Source organism: Sinohyriopsis cumingii, chromosome 15, assembly GCF_028554795.1.
Source record: "Sinohyriopsis cumingii isolate HCF-2022 chromosome 15, ASM2855479v2, whole genome shotgun sequence".
NCBI lineage: Eukaryota > Metazoa > Mollusca > Bivalvia > Unionida > Unionidae > Sinohyriopsis > Sinohyriopsis cumingii.
In genome coordinates, this window is record NC_142975.1 from 105,379,885 (window position 1) to 105,403,258 (window position 23,374).

At 35.5% G+C, this 23,374-nt stretch overlaps 2 protein-coding genes across 3 annotated transcripts in view; both read left to right on the plus strand.

The window, feature by feature from the left end:
- The window catches only part of LOC149782420 (uncharacterized), a 162,688-nt gene that overhangs the window by 28,739 nt on the left and 110,575 nt on the right, over positions 1-23,374 (plus strand). The window contains exon 4 of the mRNA XM_089935136.1: positions 20,184-20,412. Coding sequence (XP_089791262.1) covers positions 20,184-20,412 — 229 coding nt within the window. The remainder of the gene's footprint in view (positions 1-20,183; positions 20,413-23,374) is intronic.
- LOC149782421 (uncharacterized) lies at positions 367-6,985 on the plus strand. 2 transcript variants are annotated; one of them, XM_089933814.1, is made up of 6 exons: positions 367-1,078; positions 1,641-1,836; positions 2,375-4,380; positions 4,899-5,125; positions 5,348-5,525; positions 5,990-6,985. In XM_089933814.1, the coding sequence occupies exons 1-6, from the start codon at positions 610-612 to the stop codon at positions 6,223-6,225; spliced, it is 3,312 nt and encodes a 1,103-aa protein (XP_089789940.1). In that variant the 5' UTR covers positions 367-609; the 3' UTR covers positions 6,226-6,985. The 2 variants fall into 2 exon arrangements, with proteins under 2 accessions (XP_089789940.1, XP_089789941.1); XM_089933815.1 differs by lacking the exons at positions 5,348-5,525; positions 5,990-6,985 and having other exon boundaries at positions 4,934-5,098.

Sequence of the window (23,374 nt, forward strand, 5' to 3'; positions counted from 1 at the left end):
ATTCATTGCATTAACTGCTTGTTTGTGATACAATACAGGGTTCCAATACAATATGTATAGCATTATGTATCATAACGTTAGCTGGAATAAAGGACTACAGAAACAGTCTTATTTTGCATTCTTAAATATATTTTGACCATTGGCACACCAGTCCCGTTGAGCGACTTATGTTATTTTACATGGTGATGCTGACTAATTGTCATGATGTTTTCTCACATCCAATTTGAGGGAGAATAGTCCTTGACTAATGAGTTACCCTCTTTAAATAAAGCATTATTATTATTATTATTATTGCTTTAAATAATACTGTCACCAGTATTAGCACTGAAATTAAAACACCTTTCAAAATCAGTCCCGAACATAAGGCCAAAATTAAAATTAAGTTTGTTTCCCCTTACCCGACCGACCCTCTTAAAATCCGCCGACTGAAAAAAATTTTTTGAAAAATTTGCGATAGTATTTTTTTTTTTTTTTCGTTTTGTTCAAAAGTTCGTTTTTTCGTTTCGTTTCGTTGTGCGATCCGTATTTTCATGCAGTCAACAAAATCGATGTCACTAGCGCGCGAAAAACGTTTGTTGCAAGGTGTTTAAATTAGATAGGAAAAGCATCATGGCCGGCAAAAGAAAATACGAAGAAGATTTCATTATATGTGTAAGCGTAATCGCGAAATGCGGGAAATCAAACAAAAAAATTTGTAACAACAGAATACTAGAATACTCAACGGAGTGTACATGGGATGATGTATATCACGACATTACCAATGATACAGACTTTCGCCCTCATAAAGCAGATGTACTGAACGTCAGTTTATCAGACAAACTGGATGGAACGATGACTTTTCATCCAGACCTTCACGAAGGTCTGCATGTGGTGAAAGAGTTTAATCAGCGACTGAAATATGTTACATTTACGGTGACCCGTGATGAAAGTGTTGGGTTGGATGATGTTTCCTCAACTACTACTAGTACAGAAAATCAACAAGCACCACCTGCACGGACTGCCTTTTCTGTTTTAATGTCTACTTCCGTGGCAACAAAGCTACCACAACTTAAGGACACAAATGCTGAGCGTTTCACTGGTATAAACAATTTTTTTTATATGAAATAATGTTATTTTCAAACATCTGTCTGACAGTTATTAGAAATGAATTCATGCACCCTCTGACAACTGCAATCTTTCTAGAATTTTTACTGCCTTCCTAATAATATATTTAAAGTCTGTTTGTCAAGTACAAATGTTTAAGCTTTGACCGACAATAAACACAGAGCATACACAATATAGCAAAAACTATACATATATAACATACAAAACAAAAGCAGACAATAAAAACATTAAAGACATACATAAACATGATTAAAACATTATTTTGATACCTGCAGTGCATAATGAATATGGCAGTGTTAAAGTCTATTAATTATGAAATCCGTTTGTTGATATTAGATTCAAGGTTTTGAATTTTATCTGCCATGGGGCACGATTGCAAGACAGCCAACAGTAACTGGTGTCACATTGAAGACTGCTGTCTGTTTTTTGTGTGCCATGTACACTTATTCCACATCTCATATCTCATTTAATATTATCTATCAGTAAAGCTGGCCATTCCATCTCAGTGAAAGGTTTTTTTTATTCCATTTTTTCAGCTAAAGATGAGTTGTTTAACGGCATAGTCAAAGATATGATAGAATGTGGAGACAAATTTCCTGGAAGCATGTCCCACCAGAGTATATCTGAACAAGTCCTGGTGCTAGTAAATGCTTTGTGGTACATAAGTGGCAACATGTCCACAATAGAAGAGAGAGCGGCCCACCTGACAAGAATCAAGCACATCCCAGAGAGGTGTTTATCTTTGATAATATTAAATTGAAGTAAAAGATTAATCTTTATTCAATGTATATTTATTACAAACATTCCTGCAACACATAATTCTAGAGAAATTTAATATAGTAAGTGTCTTAATGTCCATAGTTTTTTTTTTTTTTTGATTTTCAATGATAAAACTGAGCAAGCAATACTATCTCACGTTAAAGGAAAATATGACATAGACTTTTTAATATTTGGTAAGCTGATTAAAATAAAGGTTCAATGTCATAAGATTTAAAAAATTGGTTGAACACTTGACTTTTTTATTTCTTTTGTGTTGCTACCCAACCCTAATATTGCGATGGAAGAGGGTGGTTTTATAGCACCATAAAATCTGGTTCAACCTTCCACGGTTTCATTTAAGCCTGTACAAAGTCAGGACCATTGCGGTTGTCAATTTCTCCATTATGTACATGTAGTAACCTCCATTTTGCTTACTTTACTTTTCCGTGACATTTGTCAGAGATTGATTATCCTTGTTCAGTAATTTTGTTGTAACTTACCTTTTTTACAGGTTTTTAAAGTTTGATGGTGCTAATGATTATAAAAGAAAGAAGCAAAAACGTCCACAGCTTACTGCAAAAGATCTGAAGTTACAAGTCCAGTGTTTATTCAGGCTAATCTCAAGACCTTTTACACAGCATTGGACCATAAGAGGTGACATTGAAACCTTAACTGGATGTTTACAGTCTTATGCAGATTATTTAGAAAAAGCAAATGAAAAACAGATATCACGACAATTACAAATGAATCCAGTTCGTCAGATTGATTCCAATCTCTCCATTGCACATCGTCCTAGACAAGATGAAATCCTACCATGTTACAGTCGATTGGATGGTCAGGTATCTCAGATGGCAATGTTTCAACCTCTCTTCTTTGATGAAGATTTGCATTTAAATGAACCATTTAAAGGGCCAGAACAACGATTTAGATATTTTGAGAAACTTTGTCTGACCATACCAGTACATATGTTAAGGTACGACCCTGGTGGAGGGATTGGGGCGATTTCTTTTATCTGGAGAATTCCTGAAGATGGGATGTCTTCTTCGGAAATGTTTATGAGAGACAACCAAGTTTTGCACAGCTTACGCAGTAAACTGCCTGAATATCACACAAGACAAATGAGACAGGAGTTCTTCAATGCTTACGGAAATATTGCTGGAACCATTATACCTCCACACATTTTGCGGTCTATCTACACAACCTTTACAAATGATGCTTCAGCAGATCAAAATAAGGAAATAGATAACCGAGTACGTCTTTCTGTTTTGGGGATTGATCCTGATCTTGTGGTAGATTTACGTCACTTAAATAAGGGTAGACCTAATGACACTTTCGATGTATTTTTTCAGACCCTTGAAAAGGAGATTCAGGACATGGTTGCTGCAGATGAGAGGAGACACAATACAGAGCATATTTCACGTTTTTTGTCTGTTAGGGATATGATAGAGCAGGTGAAAAGTAAAGTACCAGAAGGAACCAATATTCCCAGTGAGTCATCAGTCCTACTAGCATTTGTTCCAAAAAATGCACATCAAAATGTAGCCAAGTTATACAAAGGTAGAGTACCTATTAGATTGAAAGTACAGACCAGGCAACTTCGTGCACAACACCAAGATGATCACTACTGTTCAGCTCTTTTTAAATATTGTAGAGCATATGCAACACAATTTAGAGACATTAGTAATTTTGTGTGTATGGACGACAAGTCTAAGCTGGACTTTGGAGAACCTGATCTCTTCACCTCAACAGGGGTAAGAGGGAAGAAATCCATAGTTCCGATGAATTCAGTACTTTCCTGTCTTGATCATGATGTGCAGAGCAAAGGCTCACTTACTCCTTCTGTCGTACTTGATGTAGATATTCCAGGTGATGCAACAGAAACATTCTACAGGGGACAAGTCTCGGTTACATTCAAAGATAGTATCTTCCAGGCAAGCACCCCCTTCCGTCACATAGTAGAGCTTGAAACTATTCTGAAAGCTAAAAATGAGAACAAACCAGCTTTATTTATGTACACAGATGGTGGTCCTGACCATCGGGTCACATATGGAGCAGTAAAGTTGTCATTGATTGTTTTATTCAGAAGACTCCGGTTAGAATTCTTAGTTGCCTGCAGAACTGCACCAGGTCACTCTTGGACTAATCCGGCTGAGCGGATTATGTCACTTCTCAACATTGCCTTCCAAAACACTGCACTTGCACGAGAGCTTGCCTCATCTGATGTAGAAACAATTCTGAAAACATGCGGAAGTATGAATGAAATCAGAACAAAAGCTGGAAAAAACAATCAAATTAAAACAGAATGGCTACAGTCAGTTCAACCTATGATCAAAACCCTGTCCTCAAGAACAGAGAGAGTCCAACTTAAGGAAAAGTCTTTCAAAGTATTTAAAGCAGCAGAGGATGCTGATGTTGAAATGGCTGAAGCTGAAGTGACCCTTATAGACCCTGCCATCAAAGTTGGAAAGTATCAGCAGCAGCAACTTAGCCATGCAACACAGCTGAAAAAATTTATTGGTAAGTACAGAGATCTACAGAACATTTTTATTGCTTGCGACACTCAGAAAGTGCCAGGGTTGAAGTTGCAATATCTTGTCAGTCTGTCCGTAATTTCAAGGGTGAGTGTCAGAGCATTTTATAATTCCAAACTGAAAGTGGACATGCAGCTCTCCCGATTTGTTAGACTTCTACATTATAAAAACTCAACATTGACAGATAAATCATGATTTATTTACAGATATACACAAATTTTAAAAATAGAATAACATTGCATACAAATTGTCTTTGTAAGTCGACAGGAATTATTTTGAAATATTAATTTAATGGCCCAGGGCACTACTCTTAAACATTATGCCAGGAACCCGTTCATTGTGCATTTTCTCATTTTTTCTTCATATGAAACATAACTCAAACATAATTTAGTCCTTAGTTTAAACTTATTGGCTCATTTTCAAAAGTGATGTGTTAAATGTCCCTGCATGTCAGCCCTTTCTATTAAATAAAAGATTTTCGTGTCTCTTGGTATTTTATTACAGCTGATCACTGCCGTGAACGCCATTACTCCTTTCAGATCAGAAGATGTCATGATGAGGGTTGCTGTCCTACTCCAGAGAGGGAATGGGCGTGGTTACCAGACCCCATATTAGACATAACTGGACAGCATTACAAGCCATTTGATGAACTGCTTGGTAAAGAAACTACAGATAAGGACAGGCCGTCTAGTTTAAAGCAAACTGTAGCTGCTGTGGCACAAGAACAACAGGTAAGGATGTTCATAAATCTTATTAAAATATAGAAGTTTTATAAAGTATTGATTTAACAGTTATAAATTGTGCAATAATAATAACACATGTATATAAAAAAGTTATTTAAGAAGCTGCAACTTTAATAGAACCCCTTGTAACATAATAAGTTACAAAATAGAGGGCATGTCACTACACAACACTTAAAACACAAGTGATGATATTTATGTTTCTTTTTACAGGGTTGTAAAAACAGTATTCTTGTGGGACAGAATGTTAGACAAACTGTTAACTGCTGTGAGTGTCTAAAACCACGATGCATATACGCTAAGACGAAACTAACAGCAAGAGACCAGAGAGATTTGACACATACTTTGGAGAAATACGACTATACTTGTGGTTCTGTTATCACACCTGATGGTAAGTTCTAATGATTTAATATTTTATACTTTTATCCAAGTCCTTAATACTTTATTCAAAAATATACCTATACACTCTTCACATACTGAATGCGGTTTGACTCTTACCTTGATTTAGAATCATGTCTGACACTGTCAGAGAGCCCAGATAGTTTTTAATGCTCTTTCATGTCAGATATTGCTTTTTTTAACTGTGATTTTCTCTTAGTACTAGCCATTGCACAAAAATTTTAATGTGAATATTATTTTACAAGTATTCCTGTTTCCTGGTCCATGCTCCCAATTTTTAGTGAAGTCCAAGTTGCTCATTTATCTTTTTATACTAGTTTCTCTGTGTTTATAAAGATAATTATTTACAGATTTAGTTTCAGGTTCTATATGCTATTTGTTGTGTATCATGTCTAGTCACCTTCGGACATTAAAGTTCAATTTTGGATAATTGGTGTTCTATTTAATATATTTTAGGAGACATCCTACAGGGAAAAGTGTTTGTAAGACTACAATTGTCTTGTGCTGTACACATTGAATTCCCATACTATGCCAGCAACATTGGCAGACCAGATATTTGTGCTCATTGTGGAGCCATAGGAGCAGAAAAATCCCAGGAAATGACTGGAAGATTCCGTACTGTTCTACCAGTGTGCCAGCAATGTTTAGCATCTGGAAAGGACATTCCAAAACGAAACCCAGTTAAAAACTAACCAGTAGCTCTTAGTGACATTTAAAATGATGTTTTGCATTGTTTGTTTCTTTTTTGTTAGTTAGATTTCTACATGTATTTAGTGTTCTGACATTACTTTATTGACATGTTTCTGCATATTTGAGACACTATTCAATGTCTAACTTTATATTTGTGCATTTTGACAGGTCTTGCAAATATGTTAAGTCTCATTATATATTGAACCCAATGATACTAGTCAGAAAGAATACTCAAGACTTTTAAAATACTTTTATTAATTATTTTAAAACATTTTTATACATTTGACCTAGTCAGAAAAAATACTAAGGGTTATTCCAGCAAATATCTACCTTAACCCAACACTCCTCAAAAACTCGGAAAAAAACACTTCTTGCACCTTTACATGTGTATCTTTATATTTCATTGAAATTACTCTCATTTAATATATGTTTCAAAATTTGAGTAAATCTGTTAAATTGGTACCCTGGCCAATGCCTGCTGGGAGTATTTTTATTGGAATAGCCCTTATCAAAAACTAATCTAGTCTATAAAACATTTTAAACTTGTTCACAAGTTACTGTATTTCAGTTCATGAGTTACTGTATTTCAGTATTATTATTAAAGTTGAATTTATCGTTTTTCTGTTTCCTATGTGTCAGTTTATAGTGTCATGAATTTCATGAGAAAAAAAAATTATTAGCCTACCTACCTACCCAACTTCAAATTGTTGGGTAGGGTAAGGGGAAACAAAGATATTTTTAATTGCGGCCTAATATTTTTGTCTGATTGCCCAGCATCAAACTGAGCATTTTCAGCCTAGTGATGCTCTGTAAGTCTGTAATTACAAAATACATGCATATATATTGTAACATCATGAGTCTGGAAAATTAGTCAGGGTTTTAGATTTTCCAGATCTTGAAGCTACAAAGGGTTTGACTGACTCTAGCAATAGGGATAAAAATCAATAATAAAAAGAAGATTAAAAGTCAGAACAGATTTATTCAACGCTTCCTAATATATAAGGAAAATTATCTCTTTACCAAGTTAAAGATTCAATTTTACATGCAAATATGTACCTGTAAATACAACAATAGTAGGTGTCTCAATTATTTAAACAATTCCATAAATTACTAAGACTCGACATATTTGCTAACAATATAATGTGGGCAAATTAAGCTGTTTGAAATAAGAAGTTTTAATTTCTGAATCAAAATTGGTGTTCCGAAATTCATGTGTAAAAAATTCATCTGCTTATGAGAATATGTATTTTGAATTCTTTGATCCAAATTATTAATTAAAATTCACACATGAATTTTTGATTCAAATGTTTTTAACTCTTACTGCTATCATTTTCCTGATTCAGTCAATATCTCTTTCAAATCTTAGGGCTCATTTTTTACCAGTCCCTTTCTACCTTTCCTCTGTCTTTTTTCTGTCTGTCCCCCTTTCTACATTTCTGCTATCTTTTTATTGTCTGCTCCCCCAACTTTGAACAATGACTGTATATATACAAGTTTGGCACATGTAAGCATTCTGGTAAACAAAAGCATGCATTGGTGGGTATTGCAATCGATTAGCTCATCCAAAATCAATTATACTGATGGAATGTGACCTCATGACAGTAATACACACACCACTCCGTGCTTCAATTCCTCTAAATTCACTTGCAGTGTAATATTAGAAGATATAATCAGCTATAACAAACATACTTGAATATATGATTGTCATCATACAATGTTTGTTTAGGTAATTTAATTTAACAATCTTGTACTGTTGTACAAAATACGTGAATGGGTAACAAGCATTTCGATGTATGAAGGGATATCTCAAAATCTCTACTACATCGTGTTGTGACTAAAACCAGCTAATCTGAAGATGCAGAAAGTAGCAGCATAGTTCTACTACTGCCTTTAAGAATTGTTCCCCAAATGTGTGACTCCAAGAAAGAAAATTGGTTGGAATAAAGGTGAGTTAAGCTTGAAATATATGTTACACAAACATTCTTTTTATAAATAATAACCAGATTACTTTAATATCAATTCAACTGAGTTCAAGATATAATGGTATTACATATTATGTTACACTATTCTTTACAGCTTAACATTTCACAAACAAAATACAATATGTGAAAGCATTGTTGAACATGTAGTGTCTAGAGCATTACATTAAGTCTTTCTCTCTCTCTCTCCCTCTCTCTCTTAACAATTTCAGTCTGATATATCCAAACATTGATTTCTAATGTTATGATTTTATAGAACTTGATTTGTATTTAAAATAAGTTTGGATGACAGTAGTCTTTATCATCATAACTAATATGTACATTTTCATTACATTTATATTTATTATGACAATGGAAAATATGTCCATAAAACAATGCATGTACTCAATTACATATTGCTTTTAATCACTTATAGTCTATTCCATGCATGTCATTTATCATGAAATACTTGTATCAACAACAGTATGTAATATATTTATGTTACTGTTACTAGACTTAGAACAATTCGTGTTTATCCTCAAATCATTCAATACATGCTTTACATATATTATGGATATAATATTTCAATGCTTATCAACATTGAAAATTTCAATAAAACATAAAGAATCTGTTATATGTGATCATTCTGCAATAATAATTGTCAATATTATTCCTTAATGAACAATAGTTCTGTGTGAAATTACACTGATTCCAGGAGTTCATAGTTTATGAATCATTATATCCACTTGAAGTTACACAATCCACGAATCTGTTAATGTCCTTCTTTTGAAAAGTTTTGAATGTTGCTTTTAAAGGATTAAATATTACTGACATTATTTAGAAATTTGTGTTAATCTAACTCTGCAGACATTCAAAGTTCCCATTTTCATAATTAGTATAGAAAATGAAATCTGCTGATTTGTAATAGACTTTTTAAAAAATTATTTGGACACTTGTCAGTTAAATCACTGAGGTAAGCTTGCACATTCATATAGTCTCAGTTTGACGTGGCGGACCACTTTTGGTTTATGTTCAGGTCCTCCTTTTATTCTTTACGATTAGAATACATGATTAACTTTCTTCAGGGTTTGATACCTTTCTGTAGTTTTCATAATATTTGGTTTGCCCAATTTTTCTGATTGGATTGTAATACCAAACAGCATCACCTTCTTTGTATTTATTAAAATTTAATTTTGTGTCGTAATTTCTTTTCATACATTTATTGGACAAATTCAGTCTTTTTCTTGCAAACTCATGTACTGCTTTGATTTTATATTTGAAGTTATTTGCATACTCTGTTTTGTATCTTTGTTCATTATCATTCTCATTGGATTCATGTTTTCCTAGTACCATGTCAATGGGAATAATTTTTTTCTCTACCAAATGTCATCATGCTGGGAGTTATACCAGTTGATTCATGTACTGCTGATCTGTACGCCATCATCACCAAAGGTAAGATGTCATCCCAGTTATCTTGATGTGAGGACACAAATACTGAAAGCATGTTATAAATGGATCTGTTCGCTCTATTTATTACGTCATCACTTTGGGGTCTGACAAAAGAAGTTTGTGTTTTCTCAATTCCTAATATTATACAAATCTCTTTGAAAAGTTCTGACTGAAGGTTGTATTCCCTGATCTGTGTGAATAAGAAGAGATATTCCAAGTCTTGTAATAAAATTATCAGTCAATTCTTTTGCTGCAGTTTTAGCATCAGTCTTTTCTACTGGGTATGCCTCTGTTCATTGGTAAAATAGTCACCTATGACCATTATGTATTTATTTCCCTATTTGGTCCTGGGAAGTGGACCTATAAAGTCAATAGCCACTCTTTCCATAGGAGTACCTACATTGTAGGTTTTCATGGGTGCTTTTGGTTTCCTAAGGGAAGATTTTCTACTGGCATACCCATCACTTTCTTGCACCAATTTTCAACATCTTTATTCAGCTCATACCAAAAGAATCTCTGTCACACTTTTTATAGTCCTTTGCTACTCCTAAGTGTGCAACTGTGACACTGTTATGTATCTGTGTACTAAGTATATAGCTTTTTAAGCATTCTGGGACAACAATTTGCATGGTGACTTTCTTTCCGTTATCATGTTCCCATATCATTTTCTACTACAAGGAGTCAGCCTGTTTCCAGCAGTATTTTACTGCAGGGAAGTAATGTGAAAATTCAGCCCATTCATATTTCTTTTCATTTGTCACAGTCCACTTTGCCACTTTCAGAACTGTATCATCATTTTGTGAATGGGGTAATTTGAACATATCCAAGTTGTCCATATCATCTTTTGACTGAGAAGTAATAGTTCTCTCTGTACTTATGCTACTTTCAGGAGATGGGAGTTTCTTTTGTAACATAAGAGTTTATCACTAAATTACTCTTCAATTGATTACAGTTTTCACTCAGTACTGTAGATGTTTCTGGTTCCTCATGTAGAATCTCTGATATATTTTTCATTTGAGTATTGTCATTAGAACACATAGTCAACTTGAAGCATATAACATATATTAGTTCTATGGAGTCTAGGCATATTAATTTTATGCCCATTTTGTAAAATTCATGTATAGGTTTGACCAAGGTAGACAACTAATAAACATATGATCTGTAGTAACCTGCCAAAGAAATGAAGCCTCTAGCTTCTTTTACATTTTATGGGGTTGGTCAATCTCTTACTGCTGTGATTTTATCTGTACTTGTGCCCACATCAGTTTCACTTATAGTATGACCTAAATATGTGACTTTTTTAAATGGGTTGCACTTCATGGGATTCAGTTTCAAGTTTGCATTTTTCAATCTTTGAAAAACTATCTCCAAATTAGTGAAGTGTTCTGTGAAGGTTTTTAATTAGCAGATAATATTATCAAGGTACAAAATGACCATTTTCAACAAGAGATCTTAAAATGCCATCTGGACAAGATGAATAAAAGTCACAGGTGCATTGCAGAGTCCAAATGCTAATCTGTGCAGTTGTCATTGTTCTCCTCCTGGTCGGGAGAAGGCAGTTTTATTTCTATCTTTTTCCTCAATTTCTTCTTGCCGATAAGCTGATTTCATATCCAGACAAGACTACCATTTTGATCCAGCTAAAGCATCAGGTCCATTATCTGTTCTAGGCAATGGTTAAGAATCTTTGACAGTAACATCATTCAATCTTGAAAATTGAAACAGAACCTTACCGAACCATCAGATTTAGTCACCATTACAATGGGAGCATTCCAAGGGCTTTGGGAACATTTTTCTGTAATTCTCTTTCCTGCCATCTTTTTAATTTCATTTTCGGCGGCTTATATTTTAGCAGGTGGTATTCTATGGGGATAATTTTTAACAGGTTTTGCATCTCTTGTATCAATTTGATGTTTTATCAAGGTTGAATGACCTATATCACTTGATGATGCAGCAAAGAAACTCTGATGTTTTATCAAAAATTCTTTTAAATGTTCTGTTTGTTTTTTATCCAGCTTTGTAGAAGACCGTACAAACATTTCTGTTAGATGCTCTATTAATTGTTGAACACAACTCCCTTTCCAGTTTATTGCCAGCCTATGTACAATTTGAACTGGTTGTAATTCCGCAATAATAGTATTTTTATACAGATGAACTGTTTTTTCTCCTAAATTTGCTATTCTAAGAGGACTGTATCCATTTTCAGGATGTACTAAAACTTTTGCTTCCGGTAGACCAGTTTTATCCACAGATTTTGTGAATTACTCATTTAAACCCTTTGCTTCCTTGTCATACAGGTCAATTGGTCTGCCATTTACAATTACTTCAGATTCAGGCAATATCACAACACTTTCAGTTAAAGCAATTCTACAGTACAGTTTTCTTTTCATCTGATTTCATATAGCATGGCACTTTTTCTCCTTTTACATTTAAATAACCATTGCTAATAATACGGTCACACTGGTGTTTCTTTTAAAAATCAATACCAAGAATGCCATCTTGTTGTATGTCTGCTAACAATACCTCATGTGTGAAAGTATGAGTCCCCAACATAATTTCTACCTCTGCTTTATCATCAAAAGGCTGGGTTTCTCCAGTTACAGTTAAAAGCATACTTTTTACTGGAGTCACCTCTGGTTGTGAGATTTGTGACCACGATTGTACTACATTACTACTAAGAATTGTAACATTTGCTCCTGTGTCACACAACAAAGAAATGCAATTTCCATTTACTTTAACAGTTAACATATATCCTGTATCAGTCCCTAAACTGTTCAGTTTGATTGATTTGGGCCTGTCTTTCCTTACAGTGGCATTTTAGTCCCCAAGCTTGGCTCGTTTCTGTTTCCCTGACCTCTGGTCTGTCTATCAGTATTTTCCCATTTGTTTCTAAAACTATGGTTTGGCTTGTACTTTTGATTTTGATTTCTATCGGTCAGTTCAAAAACAATTTTTTGTTAGTACTGCTTGAAAGGTTTTGAATCCAATTTCCATTGTAATCTCTTTGGTGAACATTTCTTCTGACATTTTCAGTCCTATCATCTTGTTTTATGTTCCAGTTTTTGTATTCTCTTTTTGTTTCTGACTGCAATTTTTCTACTTTTTCTGACAAATGTTCTAGCTTTTGTACAATTTTATCTAGCTTCATTAGGTACAGTTTTTCTTTCAGACAGGGAGTTCACATTTTTCTGTCTGTTTATCAGCTAGTTTGTGAGCTTCCATTTTAACAGCTGTCATTTCAGCTTCATGTAGTGCTAGTCTTAATCTGGTTTCAGAGTCCAGCAAGGCATCAATAAAGTAGTCCAGTTCTAAAATTTCAATGATTTCACCAGTTGCATCAGGATGTGCCTGTCTGGTCAGTTTCTTAATGTTTTGCAGTAATTCAGGAACTGATTCTCCCTTTTCATGAACTCTAAATTTAAGTTGCGTCAGCTTTATTCAGAGTTCAAATCTGGATTTTAGTACTTTTCCCAGATTTTAGTACTCTTTTCCATGTTCTGGTTCAATTTCATTAAGCAAAGAGCGAGCAGTACCAGTGATACTGCTAGTTAAATACAATGACTTTCAATGATAATCCCAGTCATTAAGTTCTGCAATAATATTGAACTATGTTAAATACTCATCTGTCAGCCTGACCATCATGCAGCCGATTTTGCACTCTAGAACGTTTATTGCTTCCCATTATCTTATGAGTAGGTATGTGTTCACTGTTTCTTCTAATTCCACTGTTTCTTTGAAGGCCGATCTTTACTATTTCTCTTATTCAGAAATTTTCATTTCTGTTTTCAATCAGATGTAATTTTTTCTGCAGTTTTGCCTCAAAATCTTCAAATGTAGATTTGATTTGGTCTGCAAGGGAAAGTACTGTATTTTTAACTTCTCTTGCAAAACTTGTCATTTGTTTTTCTAAGTTACTCTCCAGTTTACCATAGAGACTTGAATCACTTGATCTTATTTCCAGCACTGTTATCATCAGTTTCTCTTGTCACACTTTCAGTTTCATTTTTAGCTTCAGATTTCCCATTCATGTCTTCCAAACTAAACAATGTGTATTTTAGTCCATTTCCAAACCTGATCAGTCACTTTTAGGAAACATCTTTTATCTACTACTGCTTGAGTCAGATTTTTATTACATTGTTTTCCTCTTTCAGGATGATCAACTCTACTAGATTTTTCAAGAAGAAGATCAGATTTTATTAATAAAATGTAAATTGTGTTATGGTATTATTCTATTTTCATTGATTAGATCATTATGATCCCACTTCTGACAACCAAATCTGTAACCTCATGGGTCTAGAAAATTAGTCAGGGTTTTAGATTGTCTGGGTCTTAAAGCTACAAGGTGTTTGACTGAATCTAGCAATAGGGATAAAAAGCAATAATGAAAAGAAGACAAAACGTTAGGACAGATATTTTAATCCTTTCTCGTATGTAAGGAAAATTATACTATTCATCAGTTTACAGATTTAATATACCTGCAAATACAGGGCGCAGAGTGGCCAAGTACAGTCTAAAGTGCTCACCATTACAGATCACTGCCATCTCACCTCTGTCTGCATGGGTTCGAGTCTCAGGTTTGGTCAGTGTGGGTATGTGAGAATGTCTGCCAGTAGGTTCACATGGGTCGGTGGTTCTTTTGGGGGTTTTCCCGGGTTCTTCCTGCACCTTTAATACTGGCTGCCATGTATATCCTATCTTGTGCTGAAAAATGGCGTTAAACCCTACAACAACAACAACCTGCAAATACAACCATAGTGGGTGTATCTTGATTATTTTAACAATTCAATAAATTACCAAGACTCACCCTGTTTGTTAACAATATGAAGTGGGCAAATAATGTTCTTTGAAAGAAAATGTTTTAATTTCTGAATCAAAATTGGTGTTGTGAAATTCACGTGAAGAAAATTCATCTGCTTATGAGAATTTGTATTTTGAATTATATGATCCAAATTATACATCAAAATTCATACATGAATTTTCATTTCAAATGTGTTTATGTATTACGTCTCTCATTTTCTGATTCAGTCAATATCTGTTTAAAATTTTGTTTCTAGGGCTTAATCTTTACCAGTCCCTTTTTACCATTCCTCAGTCCTTTTTCCATCTGATTCCCATGTCTTCCTTTCCTTCTTTTTACTGTCTGCCCCTCACTTCAAACAGTGATGCAGTCTATACACAAGTTTGGCACATGCCAGCATTTTTGTAAACAAAGCATGGATTGGTAGGTATTGCAATCGATTCGTCAATCCGAATCAACAATGCTGATTGAATGTGACCTCACAGCTGTGATACACACACACAGCTCCTCTAAATTCACATACTATTAGAAGATATGAAGCAGTCTTGACAAACTTACCCAAATATATGATTGTCATCTTTGAATGTTTGTGCAGGTAATTTAATTTAACAATCTTGTATTGTATATGTATGTTTTCATTCTCTTATTTGAATTATACCCTCTATTTCTTAGTATTTTAATTGCTAGTTAGTAAAAATGCTTAATCAGCTACCCTTAAGCAAGAATTATTTTTTTATTGAAAGTTCACTATAAAATTTCAGTTTAAAAAAGTGTAACTTCTTTGAAACAACCCCTGTAACATGTACATGAGAGCCAATGAACATGTGTCTTCATACCCTTTTGTTTGTCTCAATTTCTTTGTTGCCAATAAGACATTACTGTATGACACTGAAGCATTAAGGATGGCATATGAATGAATTAAAACCTTTCCGACTGAATTGAAACAGCCAACATGTGAGTACATCTGTTTTAAGAATGAGGGGCTTTCTTAATATAACCACTCACATTCTAACTTTGTTACAACAGTCCATTGATTAGATTGCAAGTATGTGGTTTTATTAATTGTCTATGTATGTGTAATGTCAGGCATTAGCTAAATAGTATTTGCTTGGCTGCTTTTTCTTCTGTATTTTCACAAAAATGAGTGACATCAACTTTGACCTTACAGTGCATCTCGATTTGCACAAAACAGCATTGTCTCGTACATTTGGGCTCTACATAATTGTAATTTTATGCTAAATCTTCAATAACATATTATTCAGACTTTGCTTTTCTATGAATGGAATATTTTCCTCAATATATTTCCCCAAATTCTACAAAAACAGACAATCTGACAGAATGGTACTTCCCAGACACAGCAATGTCCACCATTATTTCTCCCTGGCAGGTTCACTTATGGTGTCAAACTGATTGTAGAAAGAAACTAATGCACACACAGCTGTAAAAATATTCAGGTCACTGAGTCTTAATTCTTAAAACACAAATTGCTATTTGCATATTATTGTTTACGTTTTGAAACACATTTGTATGTGTTTATCCTCAAATGATAACATGCGGAAATCGGCCAGTGATACTTGCTATAACCAGAGACGTGCTTAACACATATTCGCTATAGCTTACTCAGGAAAGGGTTAATGGTCAATCGAAAATCAAAACACATGCCCGTGAATGTGCAAATTTTGTTTGTCAGCACAGCTGAAATCAACACCAGCTAATTGATAGCTTGATGCCTACATTTCATCTTGAGCTGCAACACAACACTGGAATTAACTGGCTAAGGTGAGACATCATCTTAAAACATACAATCACTCAATGTACATCTAAAACTTCACAGGACAAAGTTGTTTTCACTTTCCTAACAGGGTATGGCAAAGTTTTCACTTTTTAGGCAACTTAGTCACCCATTTTACATGCTAGCATGACCCCTATATATATATATATATATATATATATATATATATATATATATATATGATCTATACCAAAGTCTATAATGTTGCACAATGCATTTGCTTTGACAATCATTTTATGTCATCATAATGTTGACATAATCTGTCTGCAGGAGACTGATGTAGAAGACCAGGCAGCAGGATGATACACCATTGGAGGCTTTTACCTTATTTCATCAACATCAAACTTCAAATTTGGCCATGCTACGTATGCACACTGCAATATTACTATGCCTATCCAGTTACCTCTACCAGATTCTGTGATGTGGTCCAGATTGGAGGGTACAATACTAATCTCTACACACCGCCAGTACCCACTGGGACAACACTATCCTTCCAACTCTCAAATACCCAGCAGTCTATATTGGCAACTTCAACAGTCATCACCCCGACTGTGGCTACTCACACCACAATGAAGATGGGGGGACACTTGATAGAGTGGGCAGTGAACAATGACCTCCTTCTGACCCATGACTCAAAGCAATGTGAGACCTTTCAGTTTCTGTGAGATGACAAAAGGATTACTCACTGGATCTCTGGTGGGTCAGCTCCATCATTGACCATCCTCAACCAGTAAACCAAACTGTTCTAGACATCTTCCCACATAGTCCGCACAGACCAACACTTATCAATATTGGACTTCAGCTGTGGTCTATACACAGCTATTCACAACAGCATTGGAATGTCCGTAGAGGAGACTGGACAAAGTACACTGAATACTGAAGCATAGCATAGCCACTATACCATCGTGCTGCATCCCAGTCGAGGAATGCTACCACTGCTTCCAAAGAGCCATATTCAAGGCAGCCACTTGGTCTTCTCAAGGAATATGAAGCATCAGGAGACCCAGACATAGCAGATCACCTGATATAATCCCTGGACACTGCCAGACACTCTCGCTGGGAGGAAACTACAGGATCACTCAACTTTACATGATCCAGCCTGAAATGCTGGAGCTTGATTTGAAGACTTGGCACTGCTTAGCAACCACCAGTTCAAGTTCACCCTGTTGTCAAGACAAATGCTGTAGCTACCCACTTATTACAAGTGTCAAAAGCACCCCTGGAGAAATTGCACCATCATCATGTAAGAGATGGGTGGCGACAACAATGCTGTCTGAAGTCAGATGAACTAGATCGACATACTCCACAGGCATTTACAACAACAGAACTTGATATGATGCTATGCAGCATCAAATCAGGCAAAGCATCAGGATATGAAAACATCTTGCCTAAGTTCTTGAAGCATCTTGGTCCGAAGGCAAATGAACAGCTCACATCATTTTACACCTGGGTTGTTAGGGAAAAGTGCATTCTGACTTTGTGGTAGCAGGCAAAGATTATTGCAATCCCAAAATCTGGCAATGATCCCCACAATGTGGCAAGTTAATGGCCTATGTCCTTGCTTTCATTGTGTTTGAAGGTACTGGAGTGCCTGATTTGCCGAATAATTGATCCAGACTTGGAGAATATCGTAACATTTGAGCAGGAAGGCGTCAGGCACTTGCGATCAAGTACTTGCCCTGACTACATTTGTTGAAAATGGTTTTCAGAGGAACCTTAAAATTGGAGTTGTTTTTCTGGATCTAACAACGTCATATGACCTGGTCTGGCATGCAGGGCTGCTGTTGAAAACTTCCAGAGTATTGACACACTGGACAGCTGAGACTATCAAACTGTTCCTTCGTGACAGGCACGTCAGAGTGCACATCAGGAAGAACTGCAGCTCATGGAAGCTTCAGACTAATGGACTCCCACAAGGGTCTGTTCTTTTGCCAAGTTTGTTCAATGTCTATATCAATGACTCACCTGTAACATGGCTGTACAAGTTCATGTGTGCAGGTGAGATTGCTCTCAGGACCCAAAGTCACTCATTTACTGAGGTTGAGGAGGTACCAAACTAGGACCTGGAGGATATGACTGACTTCTTCACGAAATGGCATCTACAGCCCAGCACAACAAAGACAGTTTCCAGCGTCTTCTTCCTTAATAATGCAAATGCGAACTATGAACTTTGCATCCTCCTCATTGGGCAGCAAATAAAACATGACCCAACATATATATACCTTGTTGTGACTCTGGAGAGATCACTGACATTCTATAACCACCTGAATACTGCAGCAAAACTTAGCACTTGAAACAACCTACACCACAAACTGGCTGGCTCAACATTGGGCGCTATTGCTCAGACACGCAAGACATCAACACTGGCCCTCTGTTATTCAACAGCTGAATATTGTGCTCCTGTATGAGCTTGATCATCTCACACCAAGCTAATTGATGTCTAGCTCAACACAACAATGCGCCTAATCTGTCCTACTCTTTTACCATGGCTGTCGGTACTCAGCAACATTCCTCCTCCACATCTGCATCACCAGGAAGCAACCACAAAAGTGTTGGCTAAGGTCTATACCAGTAAGAAACGTCCACTTTACATGGACATCCATCAGTCAACTTGACTTTGAGACATCCAGTCTGGTTAGGTTCATTGCCAGAGGATATCACAGCTGTTTCAGCATGGAGTGTCAAGTGGTCTTGAACAGATGTTTTAGACCATTCCCTCATAGCTGAGCCATCTGTCTGCCCTCCTGGCTTCAACCTTCCATGTCATCTATGGACCACACTGAACTACTTTCGGACAGGACAGGGTCGTTGTGCAGTCCGTCTTGTAGCTGTGGTGCTCTGCAGACCATGTCACACATTGTGAACAACTGTCCACTGACAAAATTCCCCAATGTACCTTGCTGATGATGATGCTGTTAAATGGCTGAGCATGCACGGCACATGATAATAATAATAATAATGTTATGTGGATAATGTCATTATTCCATATGTAAACCAAATGTGAGACCAACTGTCCTAAATTGATCAGTCAGTTAAGGTTATGGCAACCTTTTGATTTTTAGTGGCAGAGAGCAACTCTTGATGAAATGTGTAAGAGATCATTCCAAATTATCTTTAGCTCTGAGAACGCTGGACCTATAATGTAACTTTGCAAGTTTGGGATTATTTACATTACAAACATTGTTTTCCAGCAGACTTGATTGACACAGTGTATATTCAGTAGTTTTGTCTGAAAGTCAGCTTTGCTACTGTTATGTAATTAATGTATTGGTGTTTATGTAATAATGGACTTGTAATTACAGCAACATTTTACATATTTTGGAGTTATTTTGTTTCATATGGATTGAAATGCATGCATTAATTGAGATTTTCAATTTTAGTTTGCAAAATGGAGTTATAAGCACATATTTGCAATTATGCTTTGTGTTGATTTTTAAATCAGATGCATCATGACTGTGTAGGCTTGTAATTACTGTATTTGCAATATTTTTGAGAACGGTTTATGATAAATAAGGATTGAATCTAATTTATTTAATTATCATCTCTTCAGTAATACTAGTACTTGTTCTAATTTATTTCTATCCTTACGGATCTATTATGACACCAATTTAGAGCAGTGAATGAAATAAAAACAGCTACTGGATACTGCTGTAACCATGCATGTGCACTGAAATAGTGTAGACTAAATTTTACAATATTTTTTTGTATTAAAATCAGTTAAAAGTACACAAACACATGTCGGAGGTAACATTACAGTAATGAAGTAGAATTATCAAGAATACTGAATATTTCATTTCAGGCTAATGGAGGTGGGTGAGTGTGATTACTATCTGCACCATCTTTTGCTCATTTTTGTTGGGTCATTATTGTTATGGTTTGCTGCAACCACTAAGTCCATGATAATTAATACCAACACAAAATAGACTTGCCATGCTTGTACCAACTGTTGTGTTATATTTGCAGACATCTGCACAGATATCTCCTTATACTGGGTCATCCAGTACCATGGAGTCAGATACCAGTCCATGTACTGAACAGGAAGCTGTCTACACCAGCACTCTACAACTGCCATGTGGAACTACCTTCCTGGGGAACACTCCTTTAACTGCGAAGTTCCTTTGTGGTTTGGAACATCCTACATTAGGACAAAAAGTCAAGTTCTCTCAACATTCCAATAATGTTATATTTGCAGGTGTGGTACATAAAGGCAAATTAAATTGTGTTAACATTCTATAAGAAACTATGTGACATGTTGAAAATGATATTTTAAATGTCTTTGTTTCAAATATATTTTTATTTTGATATTCTTGTCTCTGCCGTTTAACAAAGAGCATCAACACTGTGATTGCCCTCTAGCATCAGTCTGTCCATCAGTATATCTCTCTGGGACTCTCCACTTCTTTCAAAAATCCCCATTTTCTTCCATCAGTTTCTCTGCAGAAAGAGGTATACTGCTTTATAAAGAAGGGTGTAGTAGTGAGGATGAAGAATAAAAGAAGCTGTTATTTTATTTTATTCCAGATTTTCAACATACCAAAGAGAGGGAGAAGTTTCAGGTCATTATCAATGTTTCCTTTTTAAACAAATTCCTTGTGGAAGAGCAGTTCAAGATGGAGACAAAGACAGTGCAGCTCACATGTATTTTTGGAACCCCACACATCATGATGTGGGACTTAATCCCCTCTGCTTTCTCTCTGGAATGAAGCAATAAAATATTTATAAATCACCAACATGCCTCGGCCAACACACAGTGGCATCTCCACCATGGAGTTGCTTATCGGCATTACTTATTGACATATTGAACAGTCAATCAGTGAAGACCACTATGGAAAGACCAATAGGTTATGAGTGATTAATAATCAAATACCATTAAAGTGAACAGTGATCATTATTTCAATCATATATATAGACAATAGAAATTACTTTTTTTAAAGTCTTATTAGTTCGTACATTTAGAAAACTTGTGCACTGACTTGACAAGAGGCCCACTCATTTTATTGAACATTGTAAATTTATCCTACTCTTTAAACATGAAAAGTAATGCTCTGAGGCATGGACAGTTCAATTCCAGATAGCAACAGCTTCTGTTTAAAAACACAACAAAAAGGAAAACTCTGAATTTACACTTAAAACCACGTGTTCAGTCCTTAAGCAGTAATGGCCTCATTATGAGATTGAATGTACACAGTTACTATCCGCTAGTTAAATTCTGAATGCATGTGTACTGTAAGGGACTGACAAATGCTGAATTATTATTTTTGACTGATATTTTTATTATTTCATTCATCACAAGATATTTGTTTCAAGTAATGCAAGTAATTACATAGTGTTGATTTTTATACTACAAATCAGAATATGACAATAGCTTTTAAGCATTTACCCCATCCCCTCTTTTAGTAACTTAAATGGTATCTTCATAATAAGGTCTTTGCTTCAGTGGATATTTAGCAACAATCAAGGCAGTGACCATTGTGAACACTGTTGTAAACTTTGAGGATCAGAAGATGTCACTTTCAGCCTGGGAAAGGTGTGTTTTTATCACACAAATGATTTGGCTTGTTGCATGTAATTCATGTAGCTCAAATTATGGTCCATTCATTAACAATGATTACTATTTGAATAGTCAATGAATGATGACCACCCACTCAGAAAGACCAAGACCTCATGCATGATTTACAATCAAATACCATTTCAAAAATCAGGTCATCATAATTTCTATCAAATATACTGGGACTATGAATAAATAAAAAAGTCTTGTATATTGTGTATATTTAGAGAAGGTTGAACAACTTCTTTTGCAATATGTCTACACTTTTACTTTATTCAAAGAAATCTGAACAAACTTAATGCACTGACTTGACGAGAGGCACACCATACTGATTTTCTCTTGAACAGTGTTGATTTATCTTGCTGTTTAAACATGAAAAGTAATCCTTTAGGTCCAGACAATTAAATTCCAGTTGACAGCCACTTTTGTTTTGTTTTTTAGCATAACCCAACAAAAACAAGAGCAAATTCTGAATTTAAGAAACATGTAATGACTCAGTCTTGAGGCTGAATATACATACTTGTTAAACCACTCCAGTGGCCTAGTGGTTAGAGCGTCCGCCTCGGAAGTGGGAGGTCATGGGACTTACAAAAATGGTACTAACAGCTGCCTCGCTTGGCACTCAGCATTAAGAGGTTAGTATTAGGACTGATGAGCCTAGTGTCAGGATAATGTGACTGGGTGGGACATCATGCTACATGTCTGCGGCATGATCCAGTGTTAGACATCACTATAAACTGTCACACTGCAGACATCGTAGCAATATGACTGAAAAATTGCTAAAGCTACATTAAAAAGATCCAAATCACACACACAGACACACATACTTATTAAATTTTATTACACATTTAATTTATATGGTTAGATTGTTCTTTCTGATTGGGATATTTTGTTTTGTTTCATAAATCACAAGACAAATTTATTCAAATAAGAAAAAGAATGGCATGGTGTCCTTTTTGTAATACAGAATCTGAAGTTTAAATATCCCTTCTATAATTATGTGATTGGCTGTCAGAAGAAATAGTACAATATATTAACGAGAACTTGCCAGTGCTGGCTAAGCCTCTCTCTCCCCCACCCACATTAAAAAAATGTACATACCCACAAATGTAAAGTCACTTGTCACTTGACATTTGACCATCATTTTATTCTTGCACACATTTTTGGGGTATTATGCATACTATGAGTAAATAGACATACTTTTGCTTTGGTACCCTTTAAAGGAAAATTATTGCCCTTTTGAAATTTTGGAACCCGGACGCACAATGCCCAGCACTTGACCAGATTTGAAACTGCTTGATACACAACATTCTTATTTTGCTTTTTCTGAGGAATCTCTCTCTCTCTCTCTCTCTCTCTCTCTCTCTCTCTCTCTCTCTCTCTGTTGGGAGGCAGTGACTTATACAATCCCCAATCAAGAGAAGTCCGAGCTTAAACCTTCTCACAAATTTGTATTGTGGAAATTTTTTTCTCACCCGTCTAGGAACACTCCATGTTCCTGTTGACATAATCTTTCAAATACTTGCTTTCTTAGCAAGACTGTGTGAGAAAACATTGTTTACTTGTCCCTGCATCTCTCTCAACTGTGGATTCTGAATGCAGGAGC

Bases quoted from the DNA above. Each gene is read 5' to 3' on its own strand.
- LOC149782421 (XM_089933814.1), top strand. From the start codon at position 610: ATGGCCGGCAAAAGAAAATACGAAGAAGATTTCATTATATGTGTAAGC. The intron at 1,837-2,374 runs GTGTTTATCTTT...CCTTTTTTACAG, and splicing joins ATCAAGCACATCCCAGAGAG to GTTTTTAAAGTTTGATGGTG. The intron at 5,526-5,989 runs GTAAGTTCTAAT...AATATATTTTAG, and splicing joins TTCTGTTATCACACCTGATG to GAGACATCCTACAGGGAAAA.